This window comes from Pteronotus mesoamericanus, unplaced genomic scaffold, assembly GCF_021234165.1.
Source record: "Pteronotus mesoamericanus isolate MK-2021 breed Mesoamerican mustached bat unplaced genomic scaffold, CSHL_Meso_final scaffold_167, whole genome shotgun sequence".
In the NCBI taxonomy this organism is placed as follows: Eukaryota; Metazoa; Chordata; class Mammalia; order Chiroptera; family Mormoopidae; genus Pteronotus; species Pteronotus mesoamericanus.
In genome coordinates, this window is record NW_026555308.1 from 2,740,366 (window position 1) to 2,768,365 (window position 28,000).

Below are 28,000 nucleotides of genomic sequence, written 5' to 3' on the forward strand. Positions count from 1 at the left end.
TCCTTTAGCCTATTGCTTTCTCACTCTGGGGTTTTTTCTTTTTTTTTTTTAAGGAAGGCTTTTTATAACCCAACACAATAAAAATACTCTTACTGTGACCTTGAGTGCATTCACAGTTGTTTCCTTTTCCCTTTAACCACTTGAAGTTGAGTTGTGTGTGGTGTAAGGTAGGGAAGTGGCTTTGGGTGGAAGGTCAGTTGTGACCACCATTCACTGACTAGTAGCTGGAAGACATTCCCAATACTTAGTCAGTGCAAACATGAATGAAGAAACTTTGCCTTTGTGATCTACAGACACAAAGACTACTCAAACCCTAAATAAGAGATGATATTAAACTTCTAAGGTCCTTTTCTATATGCAAATGTTCTGTATCTTAAACCTTAATGCTCATCTACCAAAGGTCCACCGTTCGTTGGACATTGGGGTGGGGTCAGAGCTAGGCCAGCTCTTGAGCTCCTCTGTGACCCACTCCAACATCCCACACCATCCTTGTGCCTTCTGGCTGGAGCGAGCTACTCTCCCAGTGAGGCCTAGCTCTCCTGGCAATTTACTCTGGTCACTGAAGCTCTGGCCTAGGCATATGTTTCTAAGTTGCTGATTGCTTTAGTAATCTCACTCAGAACGGACACTCTAAAGTAGCGGTTCTCACCTGTGGGCAACTGTGTCCCCCAGGGCACTCCTGGCAAAGTCTGGAGACATTTCTGATGGTCAGCACTCATGAGGGTGAGGGTGGAAGTGGCATTATTGGTATTTAGTGGGTTGCTGCCAGGGATGCTGCTAAAATCCTACAAAGCACAGGACAGCTACCATAACAAAGAATTATCTGGTCCTGAATGTCAACAGTGGCTTAGCTGAGAAACCCTAATCTACAGAGAAGTATTACAATAGCCTGAGTTCATCATTATTTCAAAGCATTTTTACAAGAGTGAGTTTAAGTTATAGGATAAGTGTGGATTTTATTAACTACAGTGTTTGACTTGAAGTGACAATGACTTGGAAGCCTATAGAGTAGCTCCCTCCTTGCCTCCAGTGATTGACCTCTCCCTCCATCCCATCATCTCTCTTCTACTCCCAGCACCTCAGATGGCCTGGCTCTTGCTAGGGACACCCTAAGCAGGGTGCCAGTCACCTGCCTTGCTGGAAAAATGAGAAGTTCAGGGAGCACTGGGCAGGTGCCCTCTAAAGTGCTGTTCAGGCGGCTTTCCTACTCAGGTTCCCTAGTAACTCAGCAGATGGACAGCCTGCGAATGTGATGCTGTGGAAAGCAGCCCCCAATACTTGAGAGCCAACTGGACAAAGGTTATATATTGTACACTTTTGAAAAAAATGATAATCTATTTAAAAATCCGGACTACCTATGAAAAGTTACTTTTAGTAATAACAGATTGCTATCACAAAGAGACACCAGTAGCCACTTTAAATGCAGCAGTGCCATTTCCAACAAGTCTTTGTGCAGACCAGGCTCCTACCAGTGCTGGGTGGATGGTGGCTGATTCTCAGGAAACCCAGAGAGTCACTCCTCGCAACAGCAGAGTCCATGCCTAGTGATGGGCAAGCATCTGCCCATACACGGGCCCAGGTCTAAGCGTGTTGCTCAGACAGAACATCTGTGTATGTGTATGTGTGTATGTTTGGGGGAGGTCTTACTTCTAAGTTACTTGAGAACGATCTGTTGACACATTTTCTCTCTCAGAATTCATCAGATTTACTATGTCTCTAAGCTTTCTAAACTTGCATCTAGTACATGGATTGTTCATAAAGCTGACTTTGATATAACAATCAGGTCAAATGATTTTCTTTAAGGGGAAGACAAAACACAAAGTATTAGAAAACAGATAAAAACGCTGGACAAGTAAGCTCCAAAGTGACATGTTTCAAGGAACCAAAGGAAAACTGGTATAATTATACAAGTTTCTACAATGTATAGACTAGGAAACAGAAATCCTTCCACAACTTACGCTTAGCACTGAATTTGTTTTCTTTTCGAGTTCTGCCAGTTTTCTTCAAGCAGTTGTCACACACAAAGCTGCAAAAACATAATGGGTGTGATCAGATTATATAAAACAGTATATGTTGCCAAACCAGTGAAGTGCAACATTAAGATCCTTTGTTGGCAGTTAAATCACATCATTATACAAAAGTAAAGAGGCAGATTGCTTGGATTCTATAATTCCTAAAGCAGGCAAACAGAAAGACTTAAAAAAACCAATTGCCATCCATCTTAATTGCTGAATTCCTGCTGACAACAATGACTGAAATGCAGCAGCAGCAGCAGCAGGCAGGCACCCTCCCCTCCACTGTGCAAAACTGCTTTCCCTTTCCCAAGTTCACAGGAAATTACTTACCCTGACGGCCAAATGATATCATAGTGTAAAACACAAATCTGATGCATCTTCCGGCCACACTCCTTGCAATCAACAAAACTGGAAGACAAAGAAAGCACACTGAAATGCACGCTGAACCACACAACAGAGTGGTCTGCAGGAGCTGGTATACTGTGTTCACATCTTGTCCTCTTGATTACTTTGAGTATCTGGGATTAATGCACCTGTTGATTGATTCAGTTGTATTTAAAAAAATTCATCACTATATTTTCTGTAGAAAAAGCTTTTTCTCCTTTTTTGTACAAATGCCTCATTCCTCTCTTCTCCCAATCATCTTTGCAACTAGAAATGAAACTTTACCTTTAATAAGTTCTGTAATAAAGGCACATTTTATGGGCCAATATTTCTGACATTACTACACTCTTGAAGACCAACGCTTGCTCTAGGTAACTGCACATGCCTAAACTGACTTAGGTAACATGGAACAATATTTTCAGTGTTTTAAACACTTATTCTTAGGCCTACGCACAGGAAATATCTGTTCTGAGTCAGTCACAAGGGTGAGAAGTCCCAAGCTGACTGGTAGATGACAGTTCTTATTCTAGTACACACTGGACAGCAAGAGGACACACTGAGCCACTTGCCCTCTGCTGCAGTTCCCACCCAAGCTCATTTGAATATCTTAGTTGCCAACATGCCTGAAGGTCACGGCTTATTTTTTCAGCCACTCCCTCAGCATCACCACAGATTATACCTGGTAGAAGCCTTCGGGGCAAGAAAGTACCATATTTCCCCAAAATTCTCTTGGGTTCAGACTCTTCCAATCAGCCTGGATGCTAAGCCATGTAACCTGACAAATACTCTGGTTTATTATCTGTTGAGCCCCTGATCTTTCCACTGTCCTTGCTGAGAAAGGCTTCAGCCACAGATAGAGTCTAACCCGCTTCTCCGTTCCTGTTCTATTGAAGGAAGACACACATGCAAAACAGCAGCACCAATAACCAGCTTGTGCTTGTCTTGAATATTCTCTGGCAATCTCATACTCTGTTGCCCTCCTCCCTACTCCCAACTCTATCTGGTGGCTTTTCTAAACCTTCACCCCCCTCTGAAGTTCTCCATCGCCCCAAACCAGCTCCTTCTCTGAAATTTCAGCAGTTGAGCTGATCCCTGGGGTAAGAATTTAAAAGGTCAGCAGGCAGTAACTTCTTCAGTTTCTGTACCTGCGCCAAAGATACCCCATTATTAACCTTTTCCCTCCAATGGCTAGAAGAGGAATGTCAAAAATTGTATGTTCTAGATACCATTCTATCGATTTTGAATTCCAACCTCTTTCCCCTTCTATTCAATATTAACCAATTGGTTGGCTCCCCTTCCTGTGTTTTTGTTCATGCAGTTGTGTAAGCCACCACCTAGACTGGCCTTTCTCTCATCCCCACAGTGTGGTCTCTTCCATCAGAAGGCTGTCGTTCAGGTTGGCCTTCAACCTCCCACTTAGGCTGCTCCTAAGTTTCCCTATCAAGAAGCAAAGTCTTCCTCTCTGGTGAACCCACCTCACATGTCCAGGGTGATCTTTCCATTAACAGAAGCCAATGATGTCCCTCCAAACCGCCCCAGTACATCCAGGAGGAAATCTACACCCCAAACTACCGTATAAGTGACCCTGCACCTAGCATCTCTCCTCTGCGTCTCAAGGGGCTCCATCCATATCCTGTACCTACTAACCACTTGAGCTTACCTGTAGTGTTGTTAAACATCCTGTGTTCTTTCACTCCTTTGTGCCTAAAATACTCTTCCTCTTCCCCAACACCTGTTTCTAGATGGGCATCACCTCCTCTGGGATGTCATTATGCCCTGGGACAGGGCCCCGTGCCTTTGGACCATCGTACTGCCTTCTGCTGTCTGCTATGATCCACCTGTCTCTTGTAATGAAGAACAGAGCCCCACCACCTTGATTCACACCTGTGTGTTGCTCGCTGCCTAGCACCGAGTACTCCAATGCAATATATTTTGAAATTGCAAATGAATATAAACTGAAGTGAAACTGAAAAACTGCAGGGGAGGACATCACGTGAACAGGGAGAGGGACAATCGGGACAAACAACAATCCACTGGTCATTAAAGATCTAGGGAAGTACCTCCTCATGCACCAGGCACTTTGCTCAGGTTGGAGCTCTGGTAGTCAGCATGTACCCAGCCTGGGCACTACTAGTAGGAGAAACTAAGTAAACTCTGACCAGTAAGGTCAGGTTCCAAAATGAAGCCTGGGTGGAAAGTCTGTGGATTCCACGGCAGCAATCAGCCTCCCTAGAGCTGGGGAGGTTGGGGCCAACGGAGAGGAGGATCTGTTTCTCAGTTTTGGATGTACTACAGCCACATTTCCCAAACATCTGATGGTGCCTGTGCTCACCAGGCAGCTCTGAAAGGGCATTCACCACAGGAAAAAAACACAAACACAATGGGCCTATCCACACACTGGGATGCTATCAGGACTTGGCTTTGGGGACCTAAAAGCAGTTGTTACACTGAAGGAGCTCGGAAGCCTCTTAGGGGCCACCACAGAGCACGCTTTGCAGATACAGCATTCTCCCTGGGCACTGGAGGAAAGTCAGATATTTGACAATGGCCTTTGAAAATATACCAAATCTAAGACAGTGGTAAGAACATACAACAGACTTCGCATTATTCATTTTTAAGAAAGTGGTTTCTAAGAGATTTTCTTTCTGAAATTTCCCTTTAAATAATATTAGCACTACTCCACCAAATATTTCTACCTTTGGTTTCTAAAGACTCACACTAAATGGCTTCTTAATAACACCAATGACCAAACTATTAGATAGGTTCTAATAGAATCAAACACCCATCTCATCTTATCATTGTTAAAATTCAGTAGCTGGAGAGCACATGCAGAGATATACATATTTTGTATGAGTTAAAGGATAATCTGTATCTGAAATAACTTCACACACAAAAAAATTCTGACCAGGGCAACGTACTTGCAATGTCTTCTCCCACAACCCAATCATTAGGAGGAACTTCCCTGACCTGAAACTAAAAGTTGAATGTCAGGAAGAGCTATATACTCACGGTTCAGGATCTAAGGTATCATTTTTCTTCTTTTCAAACTGATCCTTTGAAATTGTCCTTGTTTAGAAAAAAAGAAAGAAAGAAAAATGTTAACTGAATTTATCTGTTGAGTATAAATTATAGTCTCTGGGGTATTACTTTGTAACTAGTTCTTCAAATGAAAAGTAAATGGTTGGCTAAAACCTCAAGTAGATGCAATTGATGGCATGGTCATATAAAATTCAGTTCTACAGAAAGCACTACCATTTATTTTTCTCCATCTTTCTTGGAACATTTCCTCCCAACTATCATCAGCACTTATTACAAGATTTAAATAAGATTAGTTAAAATATGATGGCAAAATTGTGTTGAAATTCAAACCTGTTAATTTTCAGTCAAATCTATATGGTGAGTGGCTACTAAATTTAACTATGCTGGTGTAACCAACTATTTTAATTACAATATTCCCTCAAAGTCAACATGTACTTGGGAATATTTTACTCTTAAAGGCCTGAGAACTTGGTTTCTACTGTTCTTTTGTTATGATTAGTGCATATGTGAATTACTTCTGATTCACAGAATTATATAATTATTAATCATGCAACAGGACGAAAAGATTAAGATGACATGGGGTATAAAAATAAATTGAGTAAGTAGAATATCTGTCATATCGGTTTGTATGTCTCAGAAGTGGCTCTGGTTTGTTTTGCACTTGAATAAAGTAATCTTGATCTGCAGAGTAAGTGTCCTCCACTGTTGGAAACTGCTTCAGTGGGAAGCCCTGTTGTCTGTGTGGGGGACATCACACTAGCAGACTAGCCAGCATGGTAGGAACCATGGCAGCGTCCAGAGAGAAAAGAAACACACAGAACACTGGTAGTCCTGGGCAGACTTGGTGGCTGGCAGGTTTTTAGGTACCTCAAACATATAAATGAGCTGACCACCAAATTTGTGGATTTGCTTTTTCTTGCCATATTCTGGACATTAACCACTGAAAGATAACTCCAGCAGAGGAAAGGCATCAGGAGGAAAAGACAGACTTGGGGAATAAATGAGCCAACTCTGGCCAATCTGCATCAGACCTAATAAGCAAGAGTCAAACCTCCTTTAAGGAAGATACATTCATGCTCTGGGAGCTCATTACCTGTGTTTTATTAGCTTTGCAACCTAAAGGATGAAGATAGCTACATAAGACCTATTTTTTTGCTACTGCCAGTCCTGAGAATAGGGTTGCTTGGTTTCTTTTAGGTGTAACTGAAAATTTACAATTTCCCAAAATGGAGGGTGACAACCGCTAGGAAAAGCCAAGTGTTTTAAAAGAAGGGTCAGAGCAAGGTCAATAGAGACCAGTTAACTGCATGGGTGGGTGGGGGAACGGGGGGCTATGGTATCACAGTCTTGAATGGAGGGAAGAAAACAGAAGTAGCACTGGTGTTCATCTAGAACAGCTACATGTTAAAATGAGCATAGTTAATATGAGAAAATACACTACACCCAAGTTAAAACAGCAGTGGTGCTTCCCTTTTACTCACGGACAAGAGACAAAAAAATTAAGAGTCACCCCCAAGAAATATAACAGGCAGTACTTACGTCTGGGGTTGTGAAGGGTCGTCACCCAGGGTAACATTCTCCCCCTGGATCTCTGTGAAACACTTCTCACAGAAATGATACCTGTCAGCAAGAAGGCCATACTTGGGTGAACTGGTCCATCATAACACACAGCCACCCAAGCAACGAAGCCACCAATCAGAGCAGGGCAGATCACCACGACGAAGGGGGGACGTTGTTGGTTGATTGATGGGTCAGTGAGAACAATGAGAGGAACAGGGGCAGGTGGGGAAGGGCAGGATTAGAGAACAGGGAAGGGAACAAATAGCACAGACATAGAGGTAAGACGCAAACACCAAGACAACACAGAGCAGAAAGCCAAGGCAAAGCATTGATTAGCATTCGGTCTCATTGCACACATATCAGGCCATCATCACTAACAACGACTGGTCTCGGTTCAGCTCCAAGATGCAAATGTTTGCAAGGAGTTGTTAACACTAGAATTGTAAGGAGCTTAAATTTAGGAGTTTGAATTTTGTTATTACTTAGAGAAAATCAAATATGATTTCAGGGTTTGATATGGAAAAAATTTACTTTGAGCAAAACAGTCTGACAAAAGGCCTTAAAAATGCAATTTAAACTGAAATAGCTTATTTTTCAAAACAGAAAATTAATGCTTGACAGCAATTCAGAGATTTTATTTCTGGTATTTAAGCCAGATCTTTAAAGGTATAAAAATGTTCAGCACCCAAAACTGGTTTTAATTTTTTTTCCTATCTTTTTTCTCATGTTAATCACTTAATTAGGTTACAATACAAATGAAACCAAATCCATTTTCTAGACAAACAGTTAACAGAAATGCAATCGGGGTCAAAGACTTTCCAGCCATTTATTGATAAAAATACACAGAGGAAAAAACTGATATATTGTATAAACAATACAATATATGTAAATCAACAAAGTTAGAGACTTTAAAAATTCAATTCTAAGCTTCGATTTAAACTTTTTGGTACTGGGACCAATCATTCATCAATCTGAGATACTCAGTGATTGACTGCTCTGACTTGGTGACATTCCAAGTTAAGCAAATTTAGAGTTAATCTTTAAAGCACAATCTGCATTTGAGAAATTATCCATAACCCCAATTTCTTGTAAGATAATACAGAGCCTCAGCTCAAGCTATCAAATAAGAATAAAATAAAAACTATTAAATGTTTGGAAAGGACACAAATGAGAAATCAACAAAAATGCAGGCTGATGCTGTATAAAACAAGATGGGCACACAAGAATACTGTAAAAATAAACAAGCTGAATGGAGATGACTTATACAAGCAAAAAGGATGAGTATAAGGTAGCAATGGCAGCACAGTAAAATGCGGTTTTAGTGCTCAAAACTATATCTACAAGATGCCGAGGATTAGTGTTAAAGACACTATGACGAGACTTGGAGCGCCACACTGAACCAAGAGTACAAAAGGAGATGCGACAGCTTGCAGCTTCACTCACGCTCTTGTGTGTGTGCGTGCACACATGCACGCACACACACGCGCACACACACACACAGCGCTACAAACGACAGTCAGGTACCACCTGGCCAGTTTGTCTTCATTACTAAAATAGGTCTCCCACAAGTTCTAATTCTAATCTTAAACATATTGAACATTTTGTCTGCTATATTTCACTGGCTAAATACATATAGTAAATTAAAGGCATAAAACTTTAGAGCATGCACACACACCAAGATTATACAGTTTTTCAGTTTTTTGATGAGGAACAAGACACAGATTCCCTGCAGGTAACAACTGAATTAATGAAAGTTTCTTGCTGGGGCCTGTTATTTAGGACCAAGTCAATCAATGAATCCTGCCAGTATTAAAAACTCTGACCAGAAACAAACAGATGAACATTGCTGTTTTAAAATAGATACATACATATTGGGGTGGGCAAAAGTAGGATCACAGTTGAAAGTATGCAAAAATTCATTTTTGTATTAGTAATTACTGTATTATTTGTCTTCTTCTCCTTGTTGTTATTATTTTTTACCCTTACTTATGATTTATCTATTAGGTAATGATGCCTGGCAATTTAATCTACTTTTGCCCACCCCTGTGTATTATCTTTTTTTCCTGAATTAACTACAGCAATATTCTGGCTATTCACTATTTTCTAAATATTCCTATAGGGCTTTGAAATCATGTAATGAAAAGAAATTCCTTGTGCAGGAGGACATGATTATCACTGGCAAGAAAGAATGAAACTACAGGAACTATAAACCAATTCAGTGGCAATCAGAACAATAGGGAAAAGGATACCCACTTCATGCCAAATAGTTCCCTTTTAAAAATAAAACTAGGAATTGAGTGTTTCAATTCATTTTATAATCAGACACACAGCCACTGTGGACTAGCCAGAAGAGTACCACTGAACACATTTTGAAATGAAATTGCTGTGATAATTACACGTGAACCTAAATGGCTTTAAAACCCTGGACAAATTCTTAGCTTTTGTTCAAGCAGGACAAGTCCAGCAACTTCCAGAAAATAAGAATCATAAACCCAATGGAGGAAACGGGCCTGGGACAAATCACTGATGGCTGAATGGCTGCCCATGGAGTGGCCACAGAAACCTATGCTCTGTGTTTAACTAACTCCTATCCCTGAAAAACCTCATGATCAGTAACTGGGACAGAGAATTAACACATGCTAGATCCTGTCCCAAAGCAATGCCAGAGACATGTTGAGGTTTTAGAGGGGTGTGGGAAGGGGTCCAGGGACTCACTCTAATACCTTTCTGAGAAATGACCATGGCCCACAGAAGACAGCATTGTCACCCCTATAGTCAAATCGGCTGCAACCACCCTGGCAATCAGTGGGTGACAAATGTTAATGCCAGGCTGCCCCAATCTTATTACCTAGTCCAAGCTTTATTCACCCTGGAAATACAAAATGATTCACATATTCACTTTTCACTGTAAGAGCCTAAGTGTCATTCTGCCTTGTGTGAAGGAAGCAGTTTGATGAACATGGAACTAAAAGAGAAATATTTCACATAATCTGATGATGATGTACATCTGGGTACCTAAAGTTAGCACAATGTAGCTGCACAGTTTATCTGTAGGGTAATTTAATGTATGGAGTAAATTTTCAAATGCAGATTGTTTTAAGTACCCTATTAGTATATACAAATAATGGGGATGTCTATACATAATATCTATCTCCTCTACAGATAACAACGGAAAATCTATAGAACAGTTTTCCCAACATGAATTCTTTCAAGTTCTTAAAGCATGGAAACAAGTGAAAATGTAACCATACTCTAGTTTATATATTAGTTTCACTTGTTTAAATGGTCTCCAGGATTTTCTATTGTTTTAAGTGCCCAAACAGTTTAGGAATCTAAAAGCTAAAACAATGATTCACAAGAACAACACAGTGTTCATAAATAGTCAAAAGTTGAGAATAAAAATGTAAGCGGTCAAAAATTCCAACAAAGAATTAGGCCAGTGCTTTCTTAAAATTACATGTTAATCCACCCTGGCCAGTGTGGCTCAGTTGGAGTGCTGTCCTGTAAACTAAAAGGTCCCGGTCAGGGCACATGCCTGGGTTGTGGTACATACAGGAGGTAACCTATATCAATGTTTCTTTTGACATCAATGTTTCTCTCTCTAAAAGCAATGAAAAAAATGTCCTCAGACAAGGATTAAAAAAAGAAAAGAATTACATGTTAATCTCTTCAAGCTGAGTATTCTAGAAGCACATCTTGTGACAGTAAGCTGAGAAGTAGCATGCCTATACTTATAAAATGTATTATTAATAAAACATACCTCTTTATATTTCTACTCTTAATGCATTCCATCAATAACTTCCTCCAAGGGGTAAGTAATGTACCCTGATGCTATCAATTCTATTTAACTTAAATTGCATTCAACTTAAATATTACGAAAATTTGTGCAAATTAGCAAAGAAGGGTCCCAAAGGAATCAGGCACAATAAAACCAACAATGAAAGGCCCCAGACTTTAGAGATGGTGGCAAGCAATCTGTTGCCTGTTCTTCCTTCTATACCCAAACTGTGCTGGGCACGCAGTAGCAGGGGCATTTTTCAGGGTATAATTTATTTTAACCTAGTCTCTTAAAATTTCGTAACTTTACTTTGCTCAGCACATAACAGTTTCCAAGTGAATTTCTATTCATTATTTTACTGAAGACTGACAACTGAGACTATGAGGGAAGGTGTTATTGTGTCCCTATCACAAACAAGAAGGTTAAGCTTGCTGTTTTATGCGATGTGGTGAAGGTTATGAAGCTAAAACTGTAATTAACTGGACAGGCCAGAACTTTCAGAACACTTGTCACTGTGGGAGAGATTCTATTTATTATAAAGAGGCTATGGTATCATTTCAAACTTTGTCTTAAAATACTTCTATTGATAGAAGGGTAAGCTAAGACAGAAATTAAATTCCAAATGTTAAAAAATATTTTGAGCAGGACAGTTGTACAGGTTGCGCCTCCAGTTGAGGTTCCTTTCTGGGGGCGTCCATCTCTTCCCCTCACACCAGCATTCCATTACACCATATGGTACTTGAATAAGCAAAGTGGGCAAGGTTAGAAAACCTTTTCCTAAAACATTTTTAGGTCGAGAGTTTTTCTTTTTTAAAGTGGGATTTTTATGAAAGTTATTAATAATCTTGAATATAGTTGGATTTTTAAAATTAATTTGAAAATATAACGAAGAAAAATAATTTCAGAATTCCAAATTATTCAAGCCTGTGCATATAACTCTAAACAAGTAACAAAAAGCTCTCTAACTCCTCTTCAAAATATTAGAACATATGTAATTATTAAGAAAACAAGATCAAAATAATAAAAACATCAAATCTTAATGTTGACATTTAATATTTGAACCCAAAGACGAGGAGCAGGCATGAAGCTTCTTCGTCATATAAAGGATCTGGTTGTCAATTCATAAAATGGAGGCAATGTAACTGAATTTGACCAAGATTTATAACCTGTGCTTCAAGGTACAATGTCCTCACACTATGGCGATATGCAGTCACTTAAAACACTGGATGCAAATAAGCTTAATTTTCAAAACAACTCCCAAATATGAAAGTCATATTTGTGTGGGGAATCAACATAAAATAATATTCCAACTCCCTCTACTTAAGATTGGAGGTCTATTCTTTATAAGCTATCAACATTTTAAAAGAATGGCAAATATTATTCATGCATATCTAGTACTCACAAAACTCTGAAATGGCCATTTTATAAGAGGGGAGTTTTCCTTGAACTCAGTAAAACACTGGATCTCATTCTGTATTGTGCTACTAATTAAAAACAAAAAGTCTATGGTTTTAGCACTAATGCAAGTCTTTCCATCAGATTGTTCAGGCCAAATTATTTAGGCAAATATTTACATGGGGAATAGCAAAATATAATGTTTCAACTTTATTATTACCTTGAAAAAGGCATGTAAATCAATCTTTATTAGAGTTACTTTTAATTCCAGGCTCTTTCTTAGCTGGTTACATTTTAGCATCTAGACCATGGCTTAAGAAAGAATGTACCTGATCCAAGTAGTGCAGCAATTAGTTGTGAGCTTTAATTTTTATATTGTAAAAGCATTCCTTAAAATTAAGAGACCATGTACCTGAGTGACCAAGAAACTGAAATTGTGGCGCCTTTAATTTGAACTTCAGGAAAGAAATAATGTACCTGGGCTATAAGCAGACAAACATGCCTTGCCCTAAAACTTTCCTTTCGTGCTGCAATTCTGGAAGCTGCTCAATGCTTACCTATTCTGATAGCTGTAGTAGGCTGCATCGCGAGGAATTGTACACAGCTGCTTCCCATAGCAGCACAAAGTCTGTGGGGAAAACTCATACTGCAAAAACAAAGGAGAAGATACTAAAAATATATTCCATTCATTGCCATGTAATGTTCTAGTCCACTATGGAGGGTTAGGCCCAGTCAGTGAATTATTTCTTGTTAGTACACTATGATAGTCTTCTAACAATTTTCACAGCTATTTAAAGACATTTTTGGGATATAATGTGACAGAATTAGTGTCTAAGAGATATCTATTACTGATAGAGGATGCACAGAGGCACAGGCAGAAATGCTGAACCCAAGGCCTTCCCCAGTAAGTACCTCTATAGCTTTCATCATTCATGATATATCATTTTAAGCAATCAATTGTTTTACAAAACACCAGACTCCACCTGGGTATTTTCAAACACATACATGTGGCCAAAATGTTGAGCCATCATATTATCATACTGCTGGATTAACCAGGAAAGATCATTTTCCAGAAAAAGTTTAAACTGTACCTTGCGTCCACAGCAATACCCAAGGGACTGCATAACAGGGTCAATTTCTTGCTCAAAGACCTCTGCCAATTTACTGCAGAACTTATAGACTCGGGATGTCTTGCGATTATAGAGCCAGGCATTGTTGAACATCAGCCAGACATCATCCACATACTGCCAGGGTTCTTGGTACTGTCCTGTGTCCAACTTCCGCTTGATGGTGGAAAGGTCCATGGGATTCTTCACAATGTCAAAGTAATCCTTAAAGACAAAATGGCCTCAATCTAGTAGATACCCCAAATTCCAAATGCCAGCCTTATCTCTTACGATAAAATAGAAAGTACCAGAACATCTGTTTCCAACAGCAAGAATAAACAAATGAGAATTGACAACAAAATAATCTGATCTTCCTCTTATTTTACTACCTAAAATTGTAATTAATATTTTTAAATGTGATCAAATTCCTTCAAAGGCAAAATTAAAGAAAATTATATTTAAAAAATTGTTTAATAAAAGATGCTTTTTAATATAAGATTTTAAAGATATGAATTTTCATGCACTGAATTACAATGGTGAGCAAATTTATCAGACAGTATGATTTCTAGAGATTCACTCTTGATCCTACCAAGCAAAATGAAATTCCAAGATAAACACAAAAACAGAAACAAAAATAGTAATAAAACTTAATACAATCTATCCGATCACCGTAGCCTTTGCAAGACTACTCAGGATATCAAAGTGAGAGGCCCATGTGTTTTATAATTAACGGTCACCAACTCTTTAATCCACTTTTCAGACAAAGTCTTACATAAAACCCCAAATACAAAGTGAGCTGCCAGAGCAAGTGGGTCGTGCGCCCAGGCATGTTCCCCTCTCATACACCCCAACCCCTCCATGGACCCTGTGGCTTCACAAAACAGGTGGGAAATACAAATTTCAATACAACCAATGTGTATGACCATTTTGACAGCAAACTGCTTTTTATGTTCAGAAAAAAGTCTTCAAAACAAAGTTGTTATTTTACCCAATTTTAAGAAATAAAACATACGATACTCATGAGTTATACTGGTGAAGTTTTAATATATTGTTACTATATGAACTTACTGGAATTCCTAGGAGCTGGGGATCTACAGGCTGGCGAAAAGGTAAGGACTCTGGATCCTGTCGATACAGTGCTTCTAGGGTTGGCATAAGAGCTTGGCGCAATTCTTCTGGCTTAAAAACTGCAGTTAGAAAGCATGAGGAAAGAGCACTATTATAAAGTACCCAGACCACTCCTTCATGACACTTCAGATGGAAGCCTGGGCCATTTCTGAGAGGGACTGAACCATCTCTCTCCCAGCCTCAAAGCTTCCAAGGGTTCTCATTCAGCCGAGTCTACAGACATTCTAAAGCTACAAATTCATGGCTTCCCCAACATACAGTAATGTTGGGGTTTCTAAAAACTGTATCCATGTTATAAGGCAAAATACCACCCAAGAGTGCTTTTCTAGTGAGAGGATTCCAACATTTTCTGTTGTAACAGAAAATGAAGCTCTCTCCCAAATCTTCATTGATCAAATGGTAATAAAGTCGTTTCAATGGAAGGGACCTTTCTTTCTCTGATGAAACATACCTGTTTTTGGCTGAAGTAAACTCAGACCACCCGAGACAAATCGTCTTATACTACAACCTCACAAATGTTCACAGTAAGAGAGCTATAAAAATAAGCATTTCCCCCGAAAGTCCTATACTGTTCTCTCCCACATTTACCAATGCCCATTTCTTTAACATCTCAGCCATCCTATTTCCTACTACATTTTCTGTTGTCACCAATCCAAGGATGAACAGTGGCTGCCAAATACATTCAAGATGGTACATTCATAAGCATCCCAAATCAGTTCTAATGACAGGAGAAAATGTGCATAACAGCCTCTGAAGGCAAGAGGCATGTCAGTCAGCAGTGACTGACTGTTATATGACCCCACTTTGCTCCCACATATCCTATGCATAAGAAACTGATCAACAAGAGGCAAAGATAGCACAGGAGTTCTGATGACTTGGTTATAAGTGATGTGAGATTTCCTCCTTCTACTTTGAAAAGACTCTACAATAGATACATGGTACACTATAATTTAAAAATCAGATTTTTAAATTATAATCAGTTCTAGTTGGGAAGGGGCATGCACTGAGTATACTGAGAGATGAAAACCATGGCCCTGAGAAATCTCAAGTTTACTGCCATGAGAGCCAGAGACCACTGCGCGTCCTGACTAACCTCCTCTGGGAAAGAAACACCTGACTGGCCCTGGCCAGTGTGGCTCAGTTGGTTGGTGTTGCCCTGTAAACCAAAAGGTCGCAGCAGGTTTGACTCCTGGTCAGGGTGCACACCTAGGTTGCAGGTTTGGTTCTTGCTCAGGGGTGCATACAAGAGGCAAATGATTGAGGTTTCTCTCCCCTGCTCTCTCCCTCCCCTTCCCCGTCTCTAAAATAAACTTAAAAATTAAAGAAAAATCACACAAGGAAAAGGATCCATTCAAAGTACAAGACAGACAAACGGATCCTAATTTCAGAGTATGAAAACCTCAGTGCTAAGTATTCAGATTTCACACTGCAACTAATCTCTATGGAACTTCCACTTGTTGAGTTTTGGTGTAGTATCAAAAAACTACTAAAGTATCAAAGATACTTTAAAGTATACTTGAAAGTATCAAAGAACTACTAAACTTCGCGACAGCATGGATGGAACTGGAGAGCATTATGCTACGTGAAATAAGCCAGGGGGTGAAAGACAAATACCATATGATCTCACCTATAAGTGGAACCTAACCAACAATACAAAGATGCAAAGAAAATCAGACCAGCAACACTGAAAGGAAAAGAAATCAACAGAGACAAGAGGGAAGGGGGCGGGGGGAAAGGAAGGGAAGGGGAAAGTCAAGGAACATATAGCAAGGACTCATGGACAAAACCAAAGGGGAAGAGCTGAGGGAGGGAAGGAGGGAGGGGGCAAGGGAAAGTGGTGGGGGGTAGGCAGAGACAAATGTATCTGAAAAAATAAATTAAAATTAAAAAAAAAAAAAAAGAAAAATTCCAACCATCTGAAAACGTCGTTATTCTTCCCTTTATCAACTACCTATCTGAAGTAGGACTGGATTCTCTTCATGTATTTTAACCAATGTAATATATAATAGAGTGAAGGTGGGGAGGGGGGGGCAGATGAGAAATCAGCTGTGTTCAATCATCTCTCTGAGCCACGAAACTGTGAAAACAATGCCATTATACTAACTAATTACTAATTGTTTTGGAAAAGTTTTTTTTTTTTCATACAAATGTGTTATTTATGTGTGCTATGTAACAGATGTTATTTTTAAATGAATTAAATATTTAAAAAATTTCTAATTGAGCCTATAGCATTATTTTCTAACAGAATAGATAGTGACAGACAGTCCAAACAAAAACTCTCTGGGGTCCTTAATTTTCAAAATATAAAGAGGTTTGAGACCAAAAATTTAATTGCCAGGGTCCCTTCCAGCAGCAGAACTATACAACAACAGACTCTAATATTTCCTTGCCATCTTTCCCAAATGTATAACCTGCAACCTTGAACTTCTTAAGCCCCAATCTCATATTTTTAAGGGTCACCTGACAGTTTTCCAACAATCTGCTACCTCCTTACTTTTGGGGCACTTCTCAAATGTGATTTTTAAAAATCACATCCATTTTGAGACTAGCTCACCTCACACAGCTCAGAACCCAAAGCACCTTCACTTACCTGCCTACAACCCTTCCTGCTTCACTAGGTTACCGGGTCCTGCTCCACCACTCTATTACTTTGGGCACTTAGTTTCTTATCTGTAGCAGCAGAAACCTGCAAGCTCCTACAACACGTGTGCTGTCATGGTGATAATTTCCCTAACACCATGGCTTTTGGTCATCTTCCTGCTCAAATCTGTCAGTGGTTACTCATGCCTTGCAAAATAAAGCCCATGAACACTGGCCTGCTCAAGGCTAGGATGCAATTTCACTCTGGTCCCACAGCCAGGACATCTCAGAACACAGCTGTGCCCCTGGGCTGTCCTGTCCCTAGAGCCAAGACTTGTTTCTCACTCCTGCCATGAACCTGTGGGTCCTCAGGTGGTAGTCCAGCTTAGTGTTACCATTTCTACTTGGGAAACAGCAGGCAAAAAAGATAAAAGGAGAGATGAAAATTCTTTTTTTGCATTAGCTTTTTTAAAGCCCAGGATTGACTTTTTTTTTAAATTTAAAAAAGATCTTTATTGTTTTTTTCCCCATTACCATTTAGTCCCCTTAAACCTCCGTCCCCTTTCTGCATTAGCTTTTAATCCACAGTATGGAATCTCAACACAATGGCAAAAACAGCACAGTTCAGTAAGTTCAAGAAGACACAACCTACTTTTTTTGCGTGGTTGTGAAGGAGATGCTGACTGAGGGGTGGCACCATTAGCAGTGCTCTCTTCTTCCTCTTTAGCTTCTACTTTTACTTCTGGCTTCTTTTCATCCACTTCCATTGGTTCTGATTTCTGCTCTGTTGTGTCTGATTCTTCTTTAACTTGGGAAGATCCTTGTAGATCCTCCTCCAGCATCTTGGGGGAAAAAAAATAATGACACATGGATATTAGAAGCCTTTACTGTAACTCAGTTATTGGACGGCTTGTTCACACCGTCCCCTATTCACAGCTGCATATGCCATTCTTTTTGTCTCTCACAAAAAGAAATAGAGCATTTGGTGTCAGTTGGGTTGCTTTAATGAAGTACCAGTACAATTATAGTCTAAATTTAAAAATTATATATGGTGGAGTGCTTAAAAATTGCATATACACATACCTACTATCACCTACTTGGTAGTTTTACATATAGATTTTTCCAGTTTGGAGCAAAAATCTCCTGGAAAACTGGGGCAGAAATAAAAAAAAAAAAATTGCTCAGAGGGCCAGGCAGGTAAAGTAAATGAATGTAGCAGGAGGTGAGGTGTGAGACAGCAGGCAGTAGCGAAGACTCCTGCAAACTGGAGAGGCCAAGCCCGTGCAGAGGCCATGCTGGTGCTCCCATCCAGACTGCAGCCATAGAGGACTGCAAGAACAATGCTGGCAGAGCTTCTCATTTTTCAAGAAAATCCAAAAATCTAGACTTTAATTAATAATTTCCCATTTTAAAAAATACTGTGTGAGCCAAACAAAACACATTTATAGGCTGGATTCAGCCCACAGTGAAATAGTTTTCAACTTTTGCCACAGGTTAACTAGTGAACCAATATACACCTTGTGCAATCTAACTCTGCAGAACTATAAATGAATTAAAAAAAAAGGCAATTAAACAGTTGCTAAATGATTTAAACATTTAAAATACAAGCCTTTTCACCACTGAATATATTAGCTGTGTTTGTTACATATGGCCTTTATTATGTTGAGATATAAGCCTTCTAGATCTACTTTCTTGAGAGTTTTTTATCATAAAAGGATGTTAAATTTTGTCAAATGCCTTTTCTGCCTCTATCGAGATGATTATATTGTTTTTATCCTTTATTTTGTTAATGTATCATATTAATTGATTTATGGATGTTGAACAATCCTTCCATCCCTGGGATAAATCCCACTTTGTCATGGTGTATACTTTTAGAGAGAGAGGAAGGTAGGGAGAAAGACAAGGAGAGACATCAATGTGTGGTTGCCTCTTGCACGCCCCCCCTACTGGGGACCTGGCCTGCAACCCAGGCATGTGCCTTGACTGGGAATCGACCTGGTGACTCTTTGGTTTGCATGCCAGCACTCACTCAAACCAATGAGCCACACCAGCCAGGGCAGTGTATAATCTTTTAAATGCATTGTCAAATCTGGCTTGCTAATATTTTGTTGAGAATTTCTGCATCTATGTTCAAGGATAGTGGCCTGTAATTTCCTTTTTTTGTTATGTCTTTATCTGCTTTTGGTATCAGGGTAATTAATGCTGGCTTCATAAAATGAGTTTGGAAACATTTCTTTCTCTTTATTAAAAGTAAGTGTTTAAGAAGGATAAGTATTAATTCTTCTTTGAAAATTCTGGTCCCAGACTTTTATTTTATGTAAGATCAGGAACAAGACAAGGATGTCCACCATCACTCTTTCTATTCAACATAATATCAGAAGTCCTAGGCAAAACAATCAGACAAAGAAATAAAAGGCATACAACTTGGAAAGGAAGAAGTAAAACTCAAATATTAAATCTGATGATTTCAGTAAAGCTGCAGGATACAGAATCAGTATAAAGAAACATGTTCTTTCTATATACTGTACCAATAACAAATGATCCGAAGAAATTAAAAAAAACTATCCCATTTACCACTGCATCATAAAGTATAAAATATCTAGGAATAAATTTGACCAAAGAGAAAGACCTGTACTCTGCAAACTATAAGACACCAAAGAAAGAAATTGAACAAAATACAAATAAATGGAAGAATATATACCTTGCTCGAACACGAGAAGGATTAATACTCTTAAAGTGTCCTTATACCTAAAGTAATATACAGATTCGATGCAATCCCTATCAAAATACCAATGACATTCTTCTCAGGATGAGAACTAATCCTAAAGTTTGTATAGAATCACAAAAGACTCTCAAAAGCCAAAGAAATCTTCAGAAAGAACACAGTAGGAGGTATTAGGCTGCCTAATATCAAACTATACTACAAGCCTACAAAAATCAAAACAGTATGGTACTGGCACAACAAGAAGATAAATATATTCATGGATTAGAGAATCCAGAAACAAATCATTTGTATGGTCAATTAATCTACTACAAAGAAGGCTAGGATATACAATAGATTAAAGACAGTCTCTTCAATACGTGGCACTGGCAAAACTCTACAGATAAATGCAAAGTATGATACTGGGCCACTTTCTTATATCATATACAAAAATAAACTCAAAATGGATTAAAGACTTATATGTTAGACATGAAACCGTAAGACTCCTAGAAGAAAACATAAGACAGTAAACTCTTTGCCATCACTCTTAGCAATATCTTTTGGGATATATCTTCTTGAGCAAGGAAATCAAAAGAAAAAATAAAGAAAAAGAAATGGAACTACATCAAATAAAGTTTTTGCACAGTGAAGGAAACCATCAACAAAAAAATACAACCTACTGAATGGGACAAGGTATTTGTAAATGATATATCTGATTAAGGGTTAATAGACATAATATATAAAGAACTGATACAACCTAACCCCCCCCCCCCAAAAAAACCCCAAAACAATCCATTTAAAAAAGTTGAGAAGGACTGAGCGTATTTATAAAAATATCAAAATTAGTCATTTCTGGCCAAATATAAATAAATAAATAAAGTCACAACTTACTGGTTCAAGTAGCAAATAGATTAAACACGACAGTAAAACAAGCCCTGGCTGGTGGGGCTCAGTGGACTGAGCGTGGGCTGTGAACCAAAAGGTTGCTGGTTCGATTCCTAGTCAGGGCACATGCCTGGGTTTTGGGCCAGGTCCCCAGTTGAGTGTGCGCAAGAAGCAACCAGCTGATGTTTCTCTCATACATCAACGTTTCTCTCCCTCCCCTCTCTCTAAAAATAAATAAATAAAATCTTAAAAAGAAAGAAAGAAAGAAAGAAAAAGGAAACAAAAAGCAGGGACATCCATGGTAGACTACTGGCACCTACCGCAGACCCAGGCTCCCCCTTGGGTTCGCTGGCATCAGGCTCGGTGTCCTCGGTCTTGACCTCAGCCTTCATTTCCAGCATTGGTATTTCGGCTCCTGGCTGCTGGGAGTTGGTTTCGGCACTGGCCACTGAGGACGGAGTGGGTACCCTGTTCTCAATGCTGGCTGCTGCCTGGGAAAGCTGTAGAGAAACCAAAGTTGCTTATCTCTGTTAATAAAACAATATAAATGATCTTAAACTCTATTGCCTACCCAAAATACAGTTTTGTGTTAACATTTCTCAATACTGACCTATACGCATCCCTATTTGTGAGAAATGAAGAACAAAAGCTCAAATGGGAGTTCTACAGGAAGACAACATCACGTAGAAACACAACTGACTTCTTGCCAAAAATGCAGAGATGAAACAGCAGAGCTTTCTACATGTGGATATAAAATTATTTTCTGCAACTTTTTCTACCTAAGCCACAGAATCTCCTATTTTAAAATTAATTCCTTCCAGTAAGATCATTAATGTTTATGGTTAAAAGCTGAATTATAAATATATAAGTATATATGTAGGAAGGGGAATAAAGTGCTTATAAAGAACAAGAATATATAATTAGCTTGTTAATTGCAGGAACAGTGGTGGTATTTGGTGGCAGAGAAATAAACAATTAAGAAAAGGAACCACTAAAAGAATTCTAAATTTTCCAAGTCTTACCCAATGGAGTTTAAAGTAAACAAAAACATAACATAAAGTTAGAAAGGCTTTAGAGAAAAACAAATAATAATGTTATCCTGGGATTGTTGTTGGGATTAATTTTGATATTTTATAAATACCTTCAGTCCTCAGGGAAAGAAGTGTTTCTAAGTTAGGCTGCTAAAAAAATGGATACTAAGGTTTTCATGATAACTGGGGAAGGGAGGTGGAGGTGACAAGAGGGCAGGCAGCCTCAGGTCAGCCCAGCTTAGGTGAGCATGCAGACGGGGCACCTCTGGCAGGTATATGGAGGACTGAGCAGATCTGAGTCACAGGAAGCACTAATCTGTGCCTGCCATTTTGTCATTAAAAAGAAAATACTTCTGGCTGAAAACAGGCTGACAGGCAAAGTCAAAGCACATAAAATCAGGAACGGGACCACACCTTTACAATGCTGAAAGAAAAATTGCCAAAACCCAGAAGACATCCATCTAGGACAGATAATGGGAAACACACTGCTCCTATATAGAAATAGTTTAAAAATTCTGCAGATGACCCATGTATTATTTCTTTATAATTGTTGATTTTTGCAAACTCATTTAATTTGGGAGGATCATCATAAGTCAGGTACTACCAAATACAGCCTCTGGAGCCAATTTGGAAACAAAATACAGCTCAATTTGGTTCCTTTAAAAAAAAATTTTTTTTTAACTCTCACCTGAGGATATATTTAATTTTAGAGAGAGACAGAGAGAAACACTGATTGGCTGCCTCCCACACACACCCCAAGCAGGAATTGAACCCACAACCCAGGCACGTGCCCTGACCAGGGATCAAACCCAGTTTTTTGGTGTATGGGACAACACTCCAAGCAACTGAACCACCCGGCCAGGGCTCATTATGTTTCTAATAGAGTGCAGTTACTTTCTGGGATTGTACCAAGATGCTGCAGCAACTTCATGACAGAATTTTTTATGGGAAAGTTCTTATCTAAGAGTCTCAGACCAAAGATAGAGAGGCTCACCGGTGTGCCAGGAGCCTGGGCGTGCACAGGTGTCGGCTGCTGCTGTGATGACTGAGGGGTGGCCACAGACGGGGGCTGAACTGGGGTCTGAGGCTGCGGGGTCACCTGGGCTGCCGCCTGGACTGTAGGGGTACTCTGGGCTTGGCTGGCACTGGGCACTGAGCCAGGAGTTGGGGTGGGAGTCTGCCCGGAAGACGACACAGGAGTTGATGGCTGGGTGGGAGCTGCTGGCTGAGGAGGAGTCATCCCAGGTGCTGTTGGATGCTGGAGAGATGGCATGCCAGTGGCTGTGGTAGCAGGAGGTGGCGTCTGGTGCAATGGTGACTGTGTCACTGGTGGGCAAGGAAGCTGGGACCCAAGCATGTTCAGAGGGTTAGGAAGAGCAGCACCAGGCACCTGTCCCTAACAGAGGGAAGAGAGTGTTAAAATTACTTCCCCCATTTGAAAATGCAGCAACAGATTTGAAGAATTAAATGCATGAAAATCTAATCACGGCTTCTTGAAGACGTCTGGTTTCACGGGCATGTTCCATTTACAATTCATTCAGTAGTACACTTATTATATAATGTGTGCTTTCCAATCAAGCTAACGCTACTAATACTTTCTTATTCTTTGATTTGTAACTGTCAAAACTTCTGGCTTAAACAAACATATCCACTCAGCTTACTAGCGTCATGCTCTATAATATCCACCCACAGCTAAGACCAACAGAAAAGACATTTACGTTTTTTTTGAAAGAGGAGTTGTTTAAATACTGAAATGTTTCAGTGCAGGTCTCAACTAAGGACATGCTTCAGTGTACCTGTAGACCTTTGAAAAAGTGACTCCAAATCACTGGTCTAGAACAAGGGCCTGCAAACTACTCCCATGGCCAAAGCCAGCTAGCTGCCCGTTTTTGTGCTAAAGTGTTTATTTTTTTATTTTTAAAGATTTTATTTATTTATTTTTAGAGAGGGGAAAAGAGGGAGAAAGACAGGAAGAGAAACATCACTGTGTGGTTGCCTTTTGCACACCTCCTACTGGGGACCTGGCCCGCAACTCAGGCTTATGTCCTGACTGGGAGTCAAACTGGTGACCCTTTGGTTCACAGGCCAGCATCCAGTCTACTGAGCCACACCAGTCAGGGCTTTGTACTGAAGTTTTATTGAACCACAGCACGCCCATTCACTTATGTAGGAATGAACACGGCTGTGGCTGCTTTTGCCCTGCAGTTGGTGGAGCTAAATAGTTAAGACAAAGAGTGTATATATGGTCCACAAAGTCAAATTTACTGACCCCTGTTCTAGAGCAATGATATGTTAGGGAAATTAAGAATTAATGAGTAGGCATTTAGAGAGTAAATCTAGTGTAGTCAATTTCTTTTATTTAATATTACTTCATGTTGAAAAATTTAAAACATGAACATCTTCTGGGGGAAGATTTGGCCTATTTTAAATATTTGCACTTATATATACAGCAGCACTTCTAATATACTGTAACAATTAACGAAAGGGGATAAAAGGTAGTAATATGAGTGGAAATAGTTCTCTTCAGCTTTAGACTGAATAAGTAAAAACACATTCAATAATAGGACAACTACTCAGAGGACCCAGTTGGCCTGACTTCACCTGGGCAGTTCAGGGACATGCAACAGGATGCACAAACCAATCATCAGTAGTCAAGTCATGGGACCTTTCCGTACTCACTCTTTCAAGGTCAGTGTCTCTGAGGACTGCATAGGAAACTTAGAATTTAAAAAAGACACAAATAAAAACCACAAAAATAATAACAAAAACCCCAAAAATCAAAATGTAAAAGCACGCAAACAAAAACATCACAAACCACTCCATTTTTACATGAAGTTCACCCCAAGATGACTAAGAGTCATTCCAAACAGGATAAAATGACAGGACAAATATGAGGAAAAAATCAAGAGATGCTAAAAGATGAAAATGAAATATGTAGTCTACAATTCTAATTTCCATGAAATAAGACATGCTTAGGTCAGTAGGAACATGGGGCTAGATCAATGTAGGTGGCCTACAGTACCTGCGACACGCCTGTCTGGGCTGCTGGTTGTCCCATGCCTACATTGTTCACACTCATTGCCCCACTGGATGAAGAGAACTGATTCTGGGGCAGGAACTGGTTCTGCGCTGGTGCCTGGGCCATCATGTTGTTGGCATGTGCACCCATCATATTCGAAGGCTGAGGCATTCGGGAAGGAGAAATGGCCATCTAAAAGACAATAAGCATCATGGAGAGTTCAGAGGACAAGGGCTGAAGTATTCAAGATAAACTAGAAGAGACACAAATCTTCAAATCCTCCCTACTTCTTGGGAAGAGAAACACCACTTAATAAGACATTACCGCTTCCAGGCACTTTGCCTGCTTTCTCATGCAAAGTCTCTAATGAGTCAGCTTCAGATTGTCCTCTGGATAGAAATCAATAGCATACTATAATTTAAAGTTCAAAATATGCCTTTATGAGTTCTCTGAAGCATCTAGAAAGCAAGCTCAGGAGAGTAAGCTGTAGGAGTCAACAGACACTGACAAGTCCCTCTTGGCCACAAATCTGAGGCTGCCTACTCCAGGTAGAGAACTCCCATCTTCTCACAGAGTCACAAGTTCCTATGAATTCGGCATTCCAATTAAAATAAATAATGGTCAACAAATAGTTTTCACTATAGTAATGAAGACAAGAGAGAGATACTCACTTATGAAGGAAATAAAGCATAACCCAAATCCAAAGGAACAGGTACTATGGGATTCTAGACAATCTACAATTTTATTAGAGAATTTTCCTTATTGGGGCAAGGCCTTCTCAGCACAGCTAAGGCAAGCAGGACTTACCCCTGGAACGGAGCCCATGCTGTTCATTGGGACAGAGTGGTTCATGGGAGATGCTGCGCGCGGTCCCATGGGAGCTTGTGGCAATTGTACATTCCCCAAGGACATCGGGTTAAATGAATTCATCCCTGTAAATATACGCACAATGGTTTACTAGGGGAAAAGAGAATTACAACGCACCCAATAGACTCTAAACAAACTAAGATGGAACACATACTCAACACATACAACTGAAAGGAAATCACCCAGCTAATCAGATATGACAATTAAGTGAAAGAATTTTCATATCTAGGGAAAATTGGCACCAATGGTGATCAAGGTGGTATGGTAGGGGTAGGAGTGGGAGGCACAGCAGAATGAATAAATGGAGAGTAGAAAGTCAGGTTAACCACAAAAAACAAGGCTGAGGAAACACTGATATGAATGGCAGCACCCTACACACACAGCGTTTAAGTGACTAAAGAGACGAGGCTATGCTGGGAAGGTGCTGCCGCCAACTCTAGAGGAAGCATTAACTCAGGCCAGGGCACCCATCTGAGCCAACCTCTCCCTAACACCTTCTGGGGCATCGGGCTTCCATCTTCTCTCCTGCAGGAAGCCTGTTCTCATCCCCCAACTTCTACCTGGGGCTTCTAGTTCTTCAGTTGGATTATTTACTGTGACAATCTGGGATAAAACTCAAAATACACTTTTAATTTTGCAAGTGTTTAGAAAGCATCCAAGGCTGGCCAGTTCTCAACCTCATTCTTCTCTCTACAGACTAGAAAAATCTCATTTTTGTAGTACCTTTGCTCTCCTAGGGCTGCCCACAGTCTGCAGGAACGTCACACCATGAAAGACATCTCACTAGCCACTAAGCATCTCTAAACCATGGCTGCTCCTTCTTTGCAATTTCCCACAATCCTCTGTAAACTGCATCCTCTATAAAATCAGTTTATCTACCATGTGTTTTTCAGTACACAATAAGATTACTGCAACTTTAAAAATGATGTCTTCTCCTCTCCCAAACTACTCTATACACAGCAGAACAAAGCCTTCCATAGAATCTCGATAATGTCACCATCTTATTTCGCAACCTGTAAAAACATCCTATTGTTCAAGTCTCAATCTGACAAAAACTGTAAAAGGTTTAAAAGGCCCACCCCCAAAATAAAATGACAACTTTAACCAAGCAAAAACCATAGAATTTCAACTTGAGAAAGAATCTTCAAAGTTTTCAAACCAGTTTCCAGTATCCCAGCCTGAAGCAGACAGAGTCTGAGTACAAATCCTCCTGGCTGGGCTTGACCACCTGTGCTCGCAGGTCCCAGAGCAACCAGTGCACTTTCCCTACTTCACCTCAACTGCTGCTCCCTGCTCCAGGACTCGCCTGATACTCTCCTTTCACACATTCAGAAATGTTTCCTTCCCTCACCTACAGTGCTCTTTTGTGAGACTATTCGTAAGAGTAATGACCTTTCTTGTAAAAAAAAAAAAAAAAAAAAAAAAAAAGGGGGCGGGGGCAGCCAAATCCTACTTCTGATTTCCTTGGGGATCTTTCCTATGCTCTTCTAACTTCCGAATACAACTGATATTCACAGTGCCCGTGGAAATTAATTCTGCTCATCAGCAAAAAGGAATGAAAGGAAAAAGAGGAGCTATAAGGAAATACAGAGAAAAAGAGGGAAACAAAACCAATATTCTTAGTGGCTCTTGGTAAACGAATATATGATTCAGAGCAATAATTAAATACCTTGAGAAACCTGCATGCGATTCACTGGTAGGGGCATGGGCCCGGGCCCATCTATAATGGCAGAAAAAAAATGGTTATTTAAAATAATCCTTGATTTAGGAATAAGAAATTTTATATTGAGTACTTCAAACTTAAAGGAAAAACCAATCAACAGGTCTCAAAGCACTGTGCACTCTGATGCCAGCAAATCCTTTAAAGGCCCTCTCCACGAGAGACACTACATGTCCAAGCACAGGCGAATGCACAAGGTCATGACCACTATCAGTCTCCAAAATGTATGCTACCTGAGAACGTAATTCCACATACTTAGAAATACACCCCAAACATAAGAAGGACAAATAAATGAACAGGCTAAGGGCTAGTAGAAGGATATGTAGGCCTTACTTGGAGGTCTCACAGGTTGTGACTGTGGAATCCCAGGGGGCTGTGCCCCAGGGGCTGGTAAGGCTGGCTGGTTACCCAAGATGCCTTGTTTGTGTAAACGTGACCTCCGTTTTTCTTCTAGTTCTTTCTGTATCTTGTAGATTTTCTCTGCTAATAAGTGATAGTATTCATCCTAAAAAGCAATAATATTTAATATTATACAGTCAAAACTGTAAAAAATGAATGATCTGATTTGTATACTCTAACGAATAAACTTTTTAATTATGTACATTGGCAAAGGTAAGTATTCAACACTTCTAACTAATAAACCAAAGGCCCAAATTCTTGATGAGCTCCTAGTTACACTATAGGACTTAACAGACAGAAGATAACTAAATGCATGCTATCTTTCATTCCACTATTGAACATCTATTTGGATATTCGCTGGTGCTGGCAATAACATTGTACAAGCGTTATAAA

The 28,000-nt window shown here is 39.7% G+C and overlaps 1 protein-coding gene across 2 annotated transcripts in view; it reads right to left on the reverse strand.

Annotated features, from left to right (window-relative positions):
- CREBBP (CREB binding protein) overlaps positions 1–28,000 on the reverse strand; it is a 134,779-nt gene that overhangs the window by 18,785 nt on the left and 87,994 nt on the right. Inside the window, exons 10-23 of one of the 2 annotated variants that reach the window (XM_054589512.1) lie at positions 27,542–27,713; positions 27,158–27,208; positions 25,429–25,553; positions 24,625–24,813; positions 22,597–22,992; positions 20,892–21,071; positions 17,638–17,827; positions 14,346–14,464; positions 13,263–13,502; positions 12,729–12,817; positions 6,978–7,058; positions 5,409–5,465; positions 2,346–2,423; positions 1,959–2,026 (exon numbers count right to left, since the gene is read on the reverse strand). In XM_054589512.1, the coding sequence (XP_054445487.1) occupies positions 1,959–2,026; positions 2,346–2,423; positions 5,409–5,465; positions 6,978–7,058; positions 12,729–12,817; positions 13,263–13,502; positions 14,346–14,464; positions 17,638–17,827; positions 20,892–21,071; positions 22,597–22,992; positions 24,625–24,813; positions 25,429–25,553; positions 27,158–27,208; positions 27,542–27,713 (2,035 nt within the window). Of the gene's footprint in view, positions 1–1,958; positions 2,027–2,345; positions 2,424–5,408; positions 5,466–6,977; positions 7,059–12,728; positions 12,818–13,262; positions 13,503–14,345; positions 14,465–17,637; positions 17,828–20,891; positions 21,072–22,596; positions 22,999–24,624; positions 24,814–25,428; positions 25,554–27,157; positions 27,209–27,541; positions 27,714–28,000 lie in introns of both variants that reach the window. The other variant, XM_054589511.1, reaches the window with a different exon arrangement.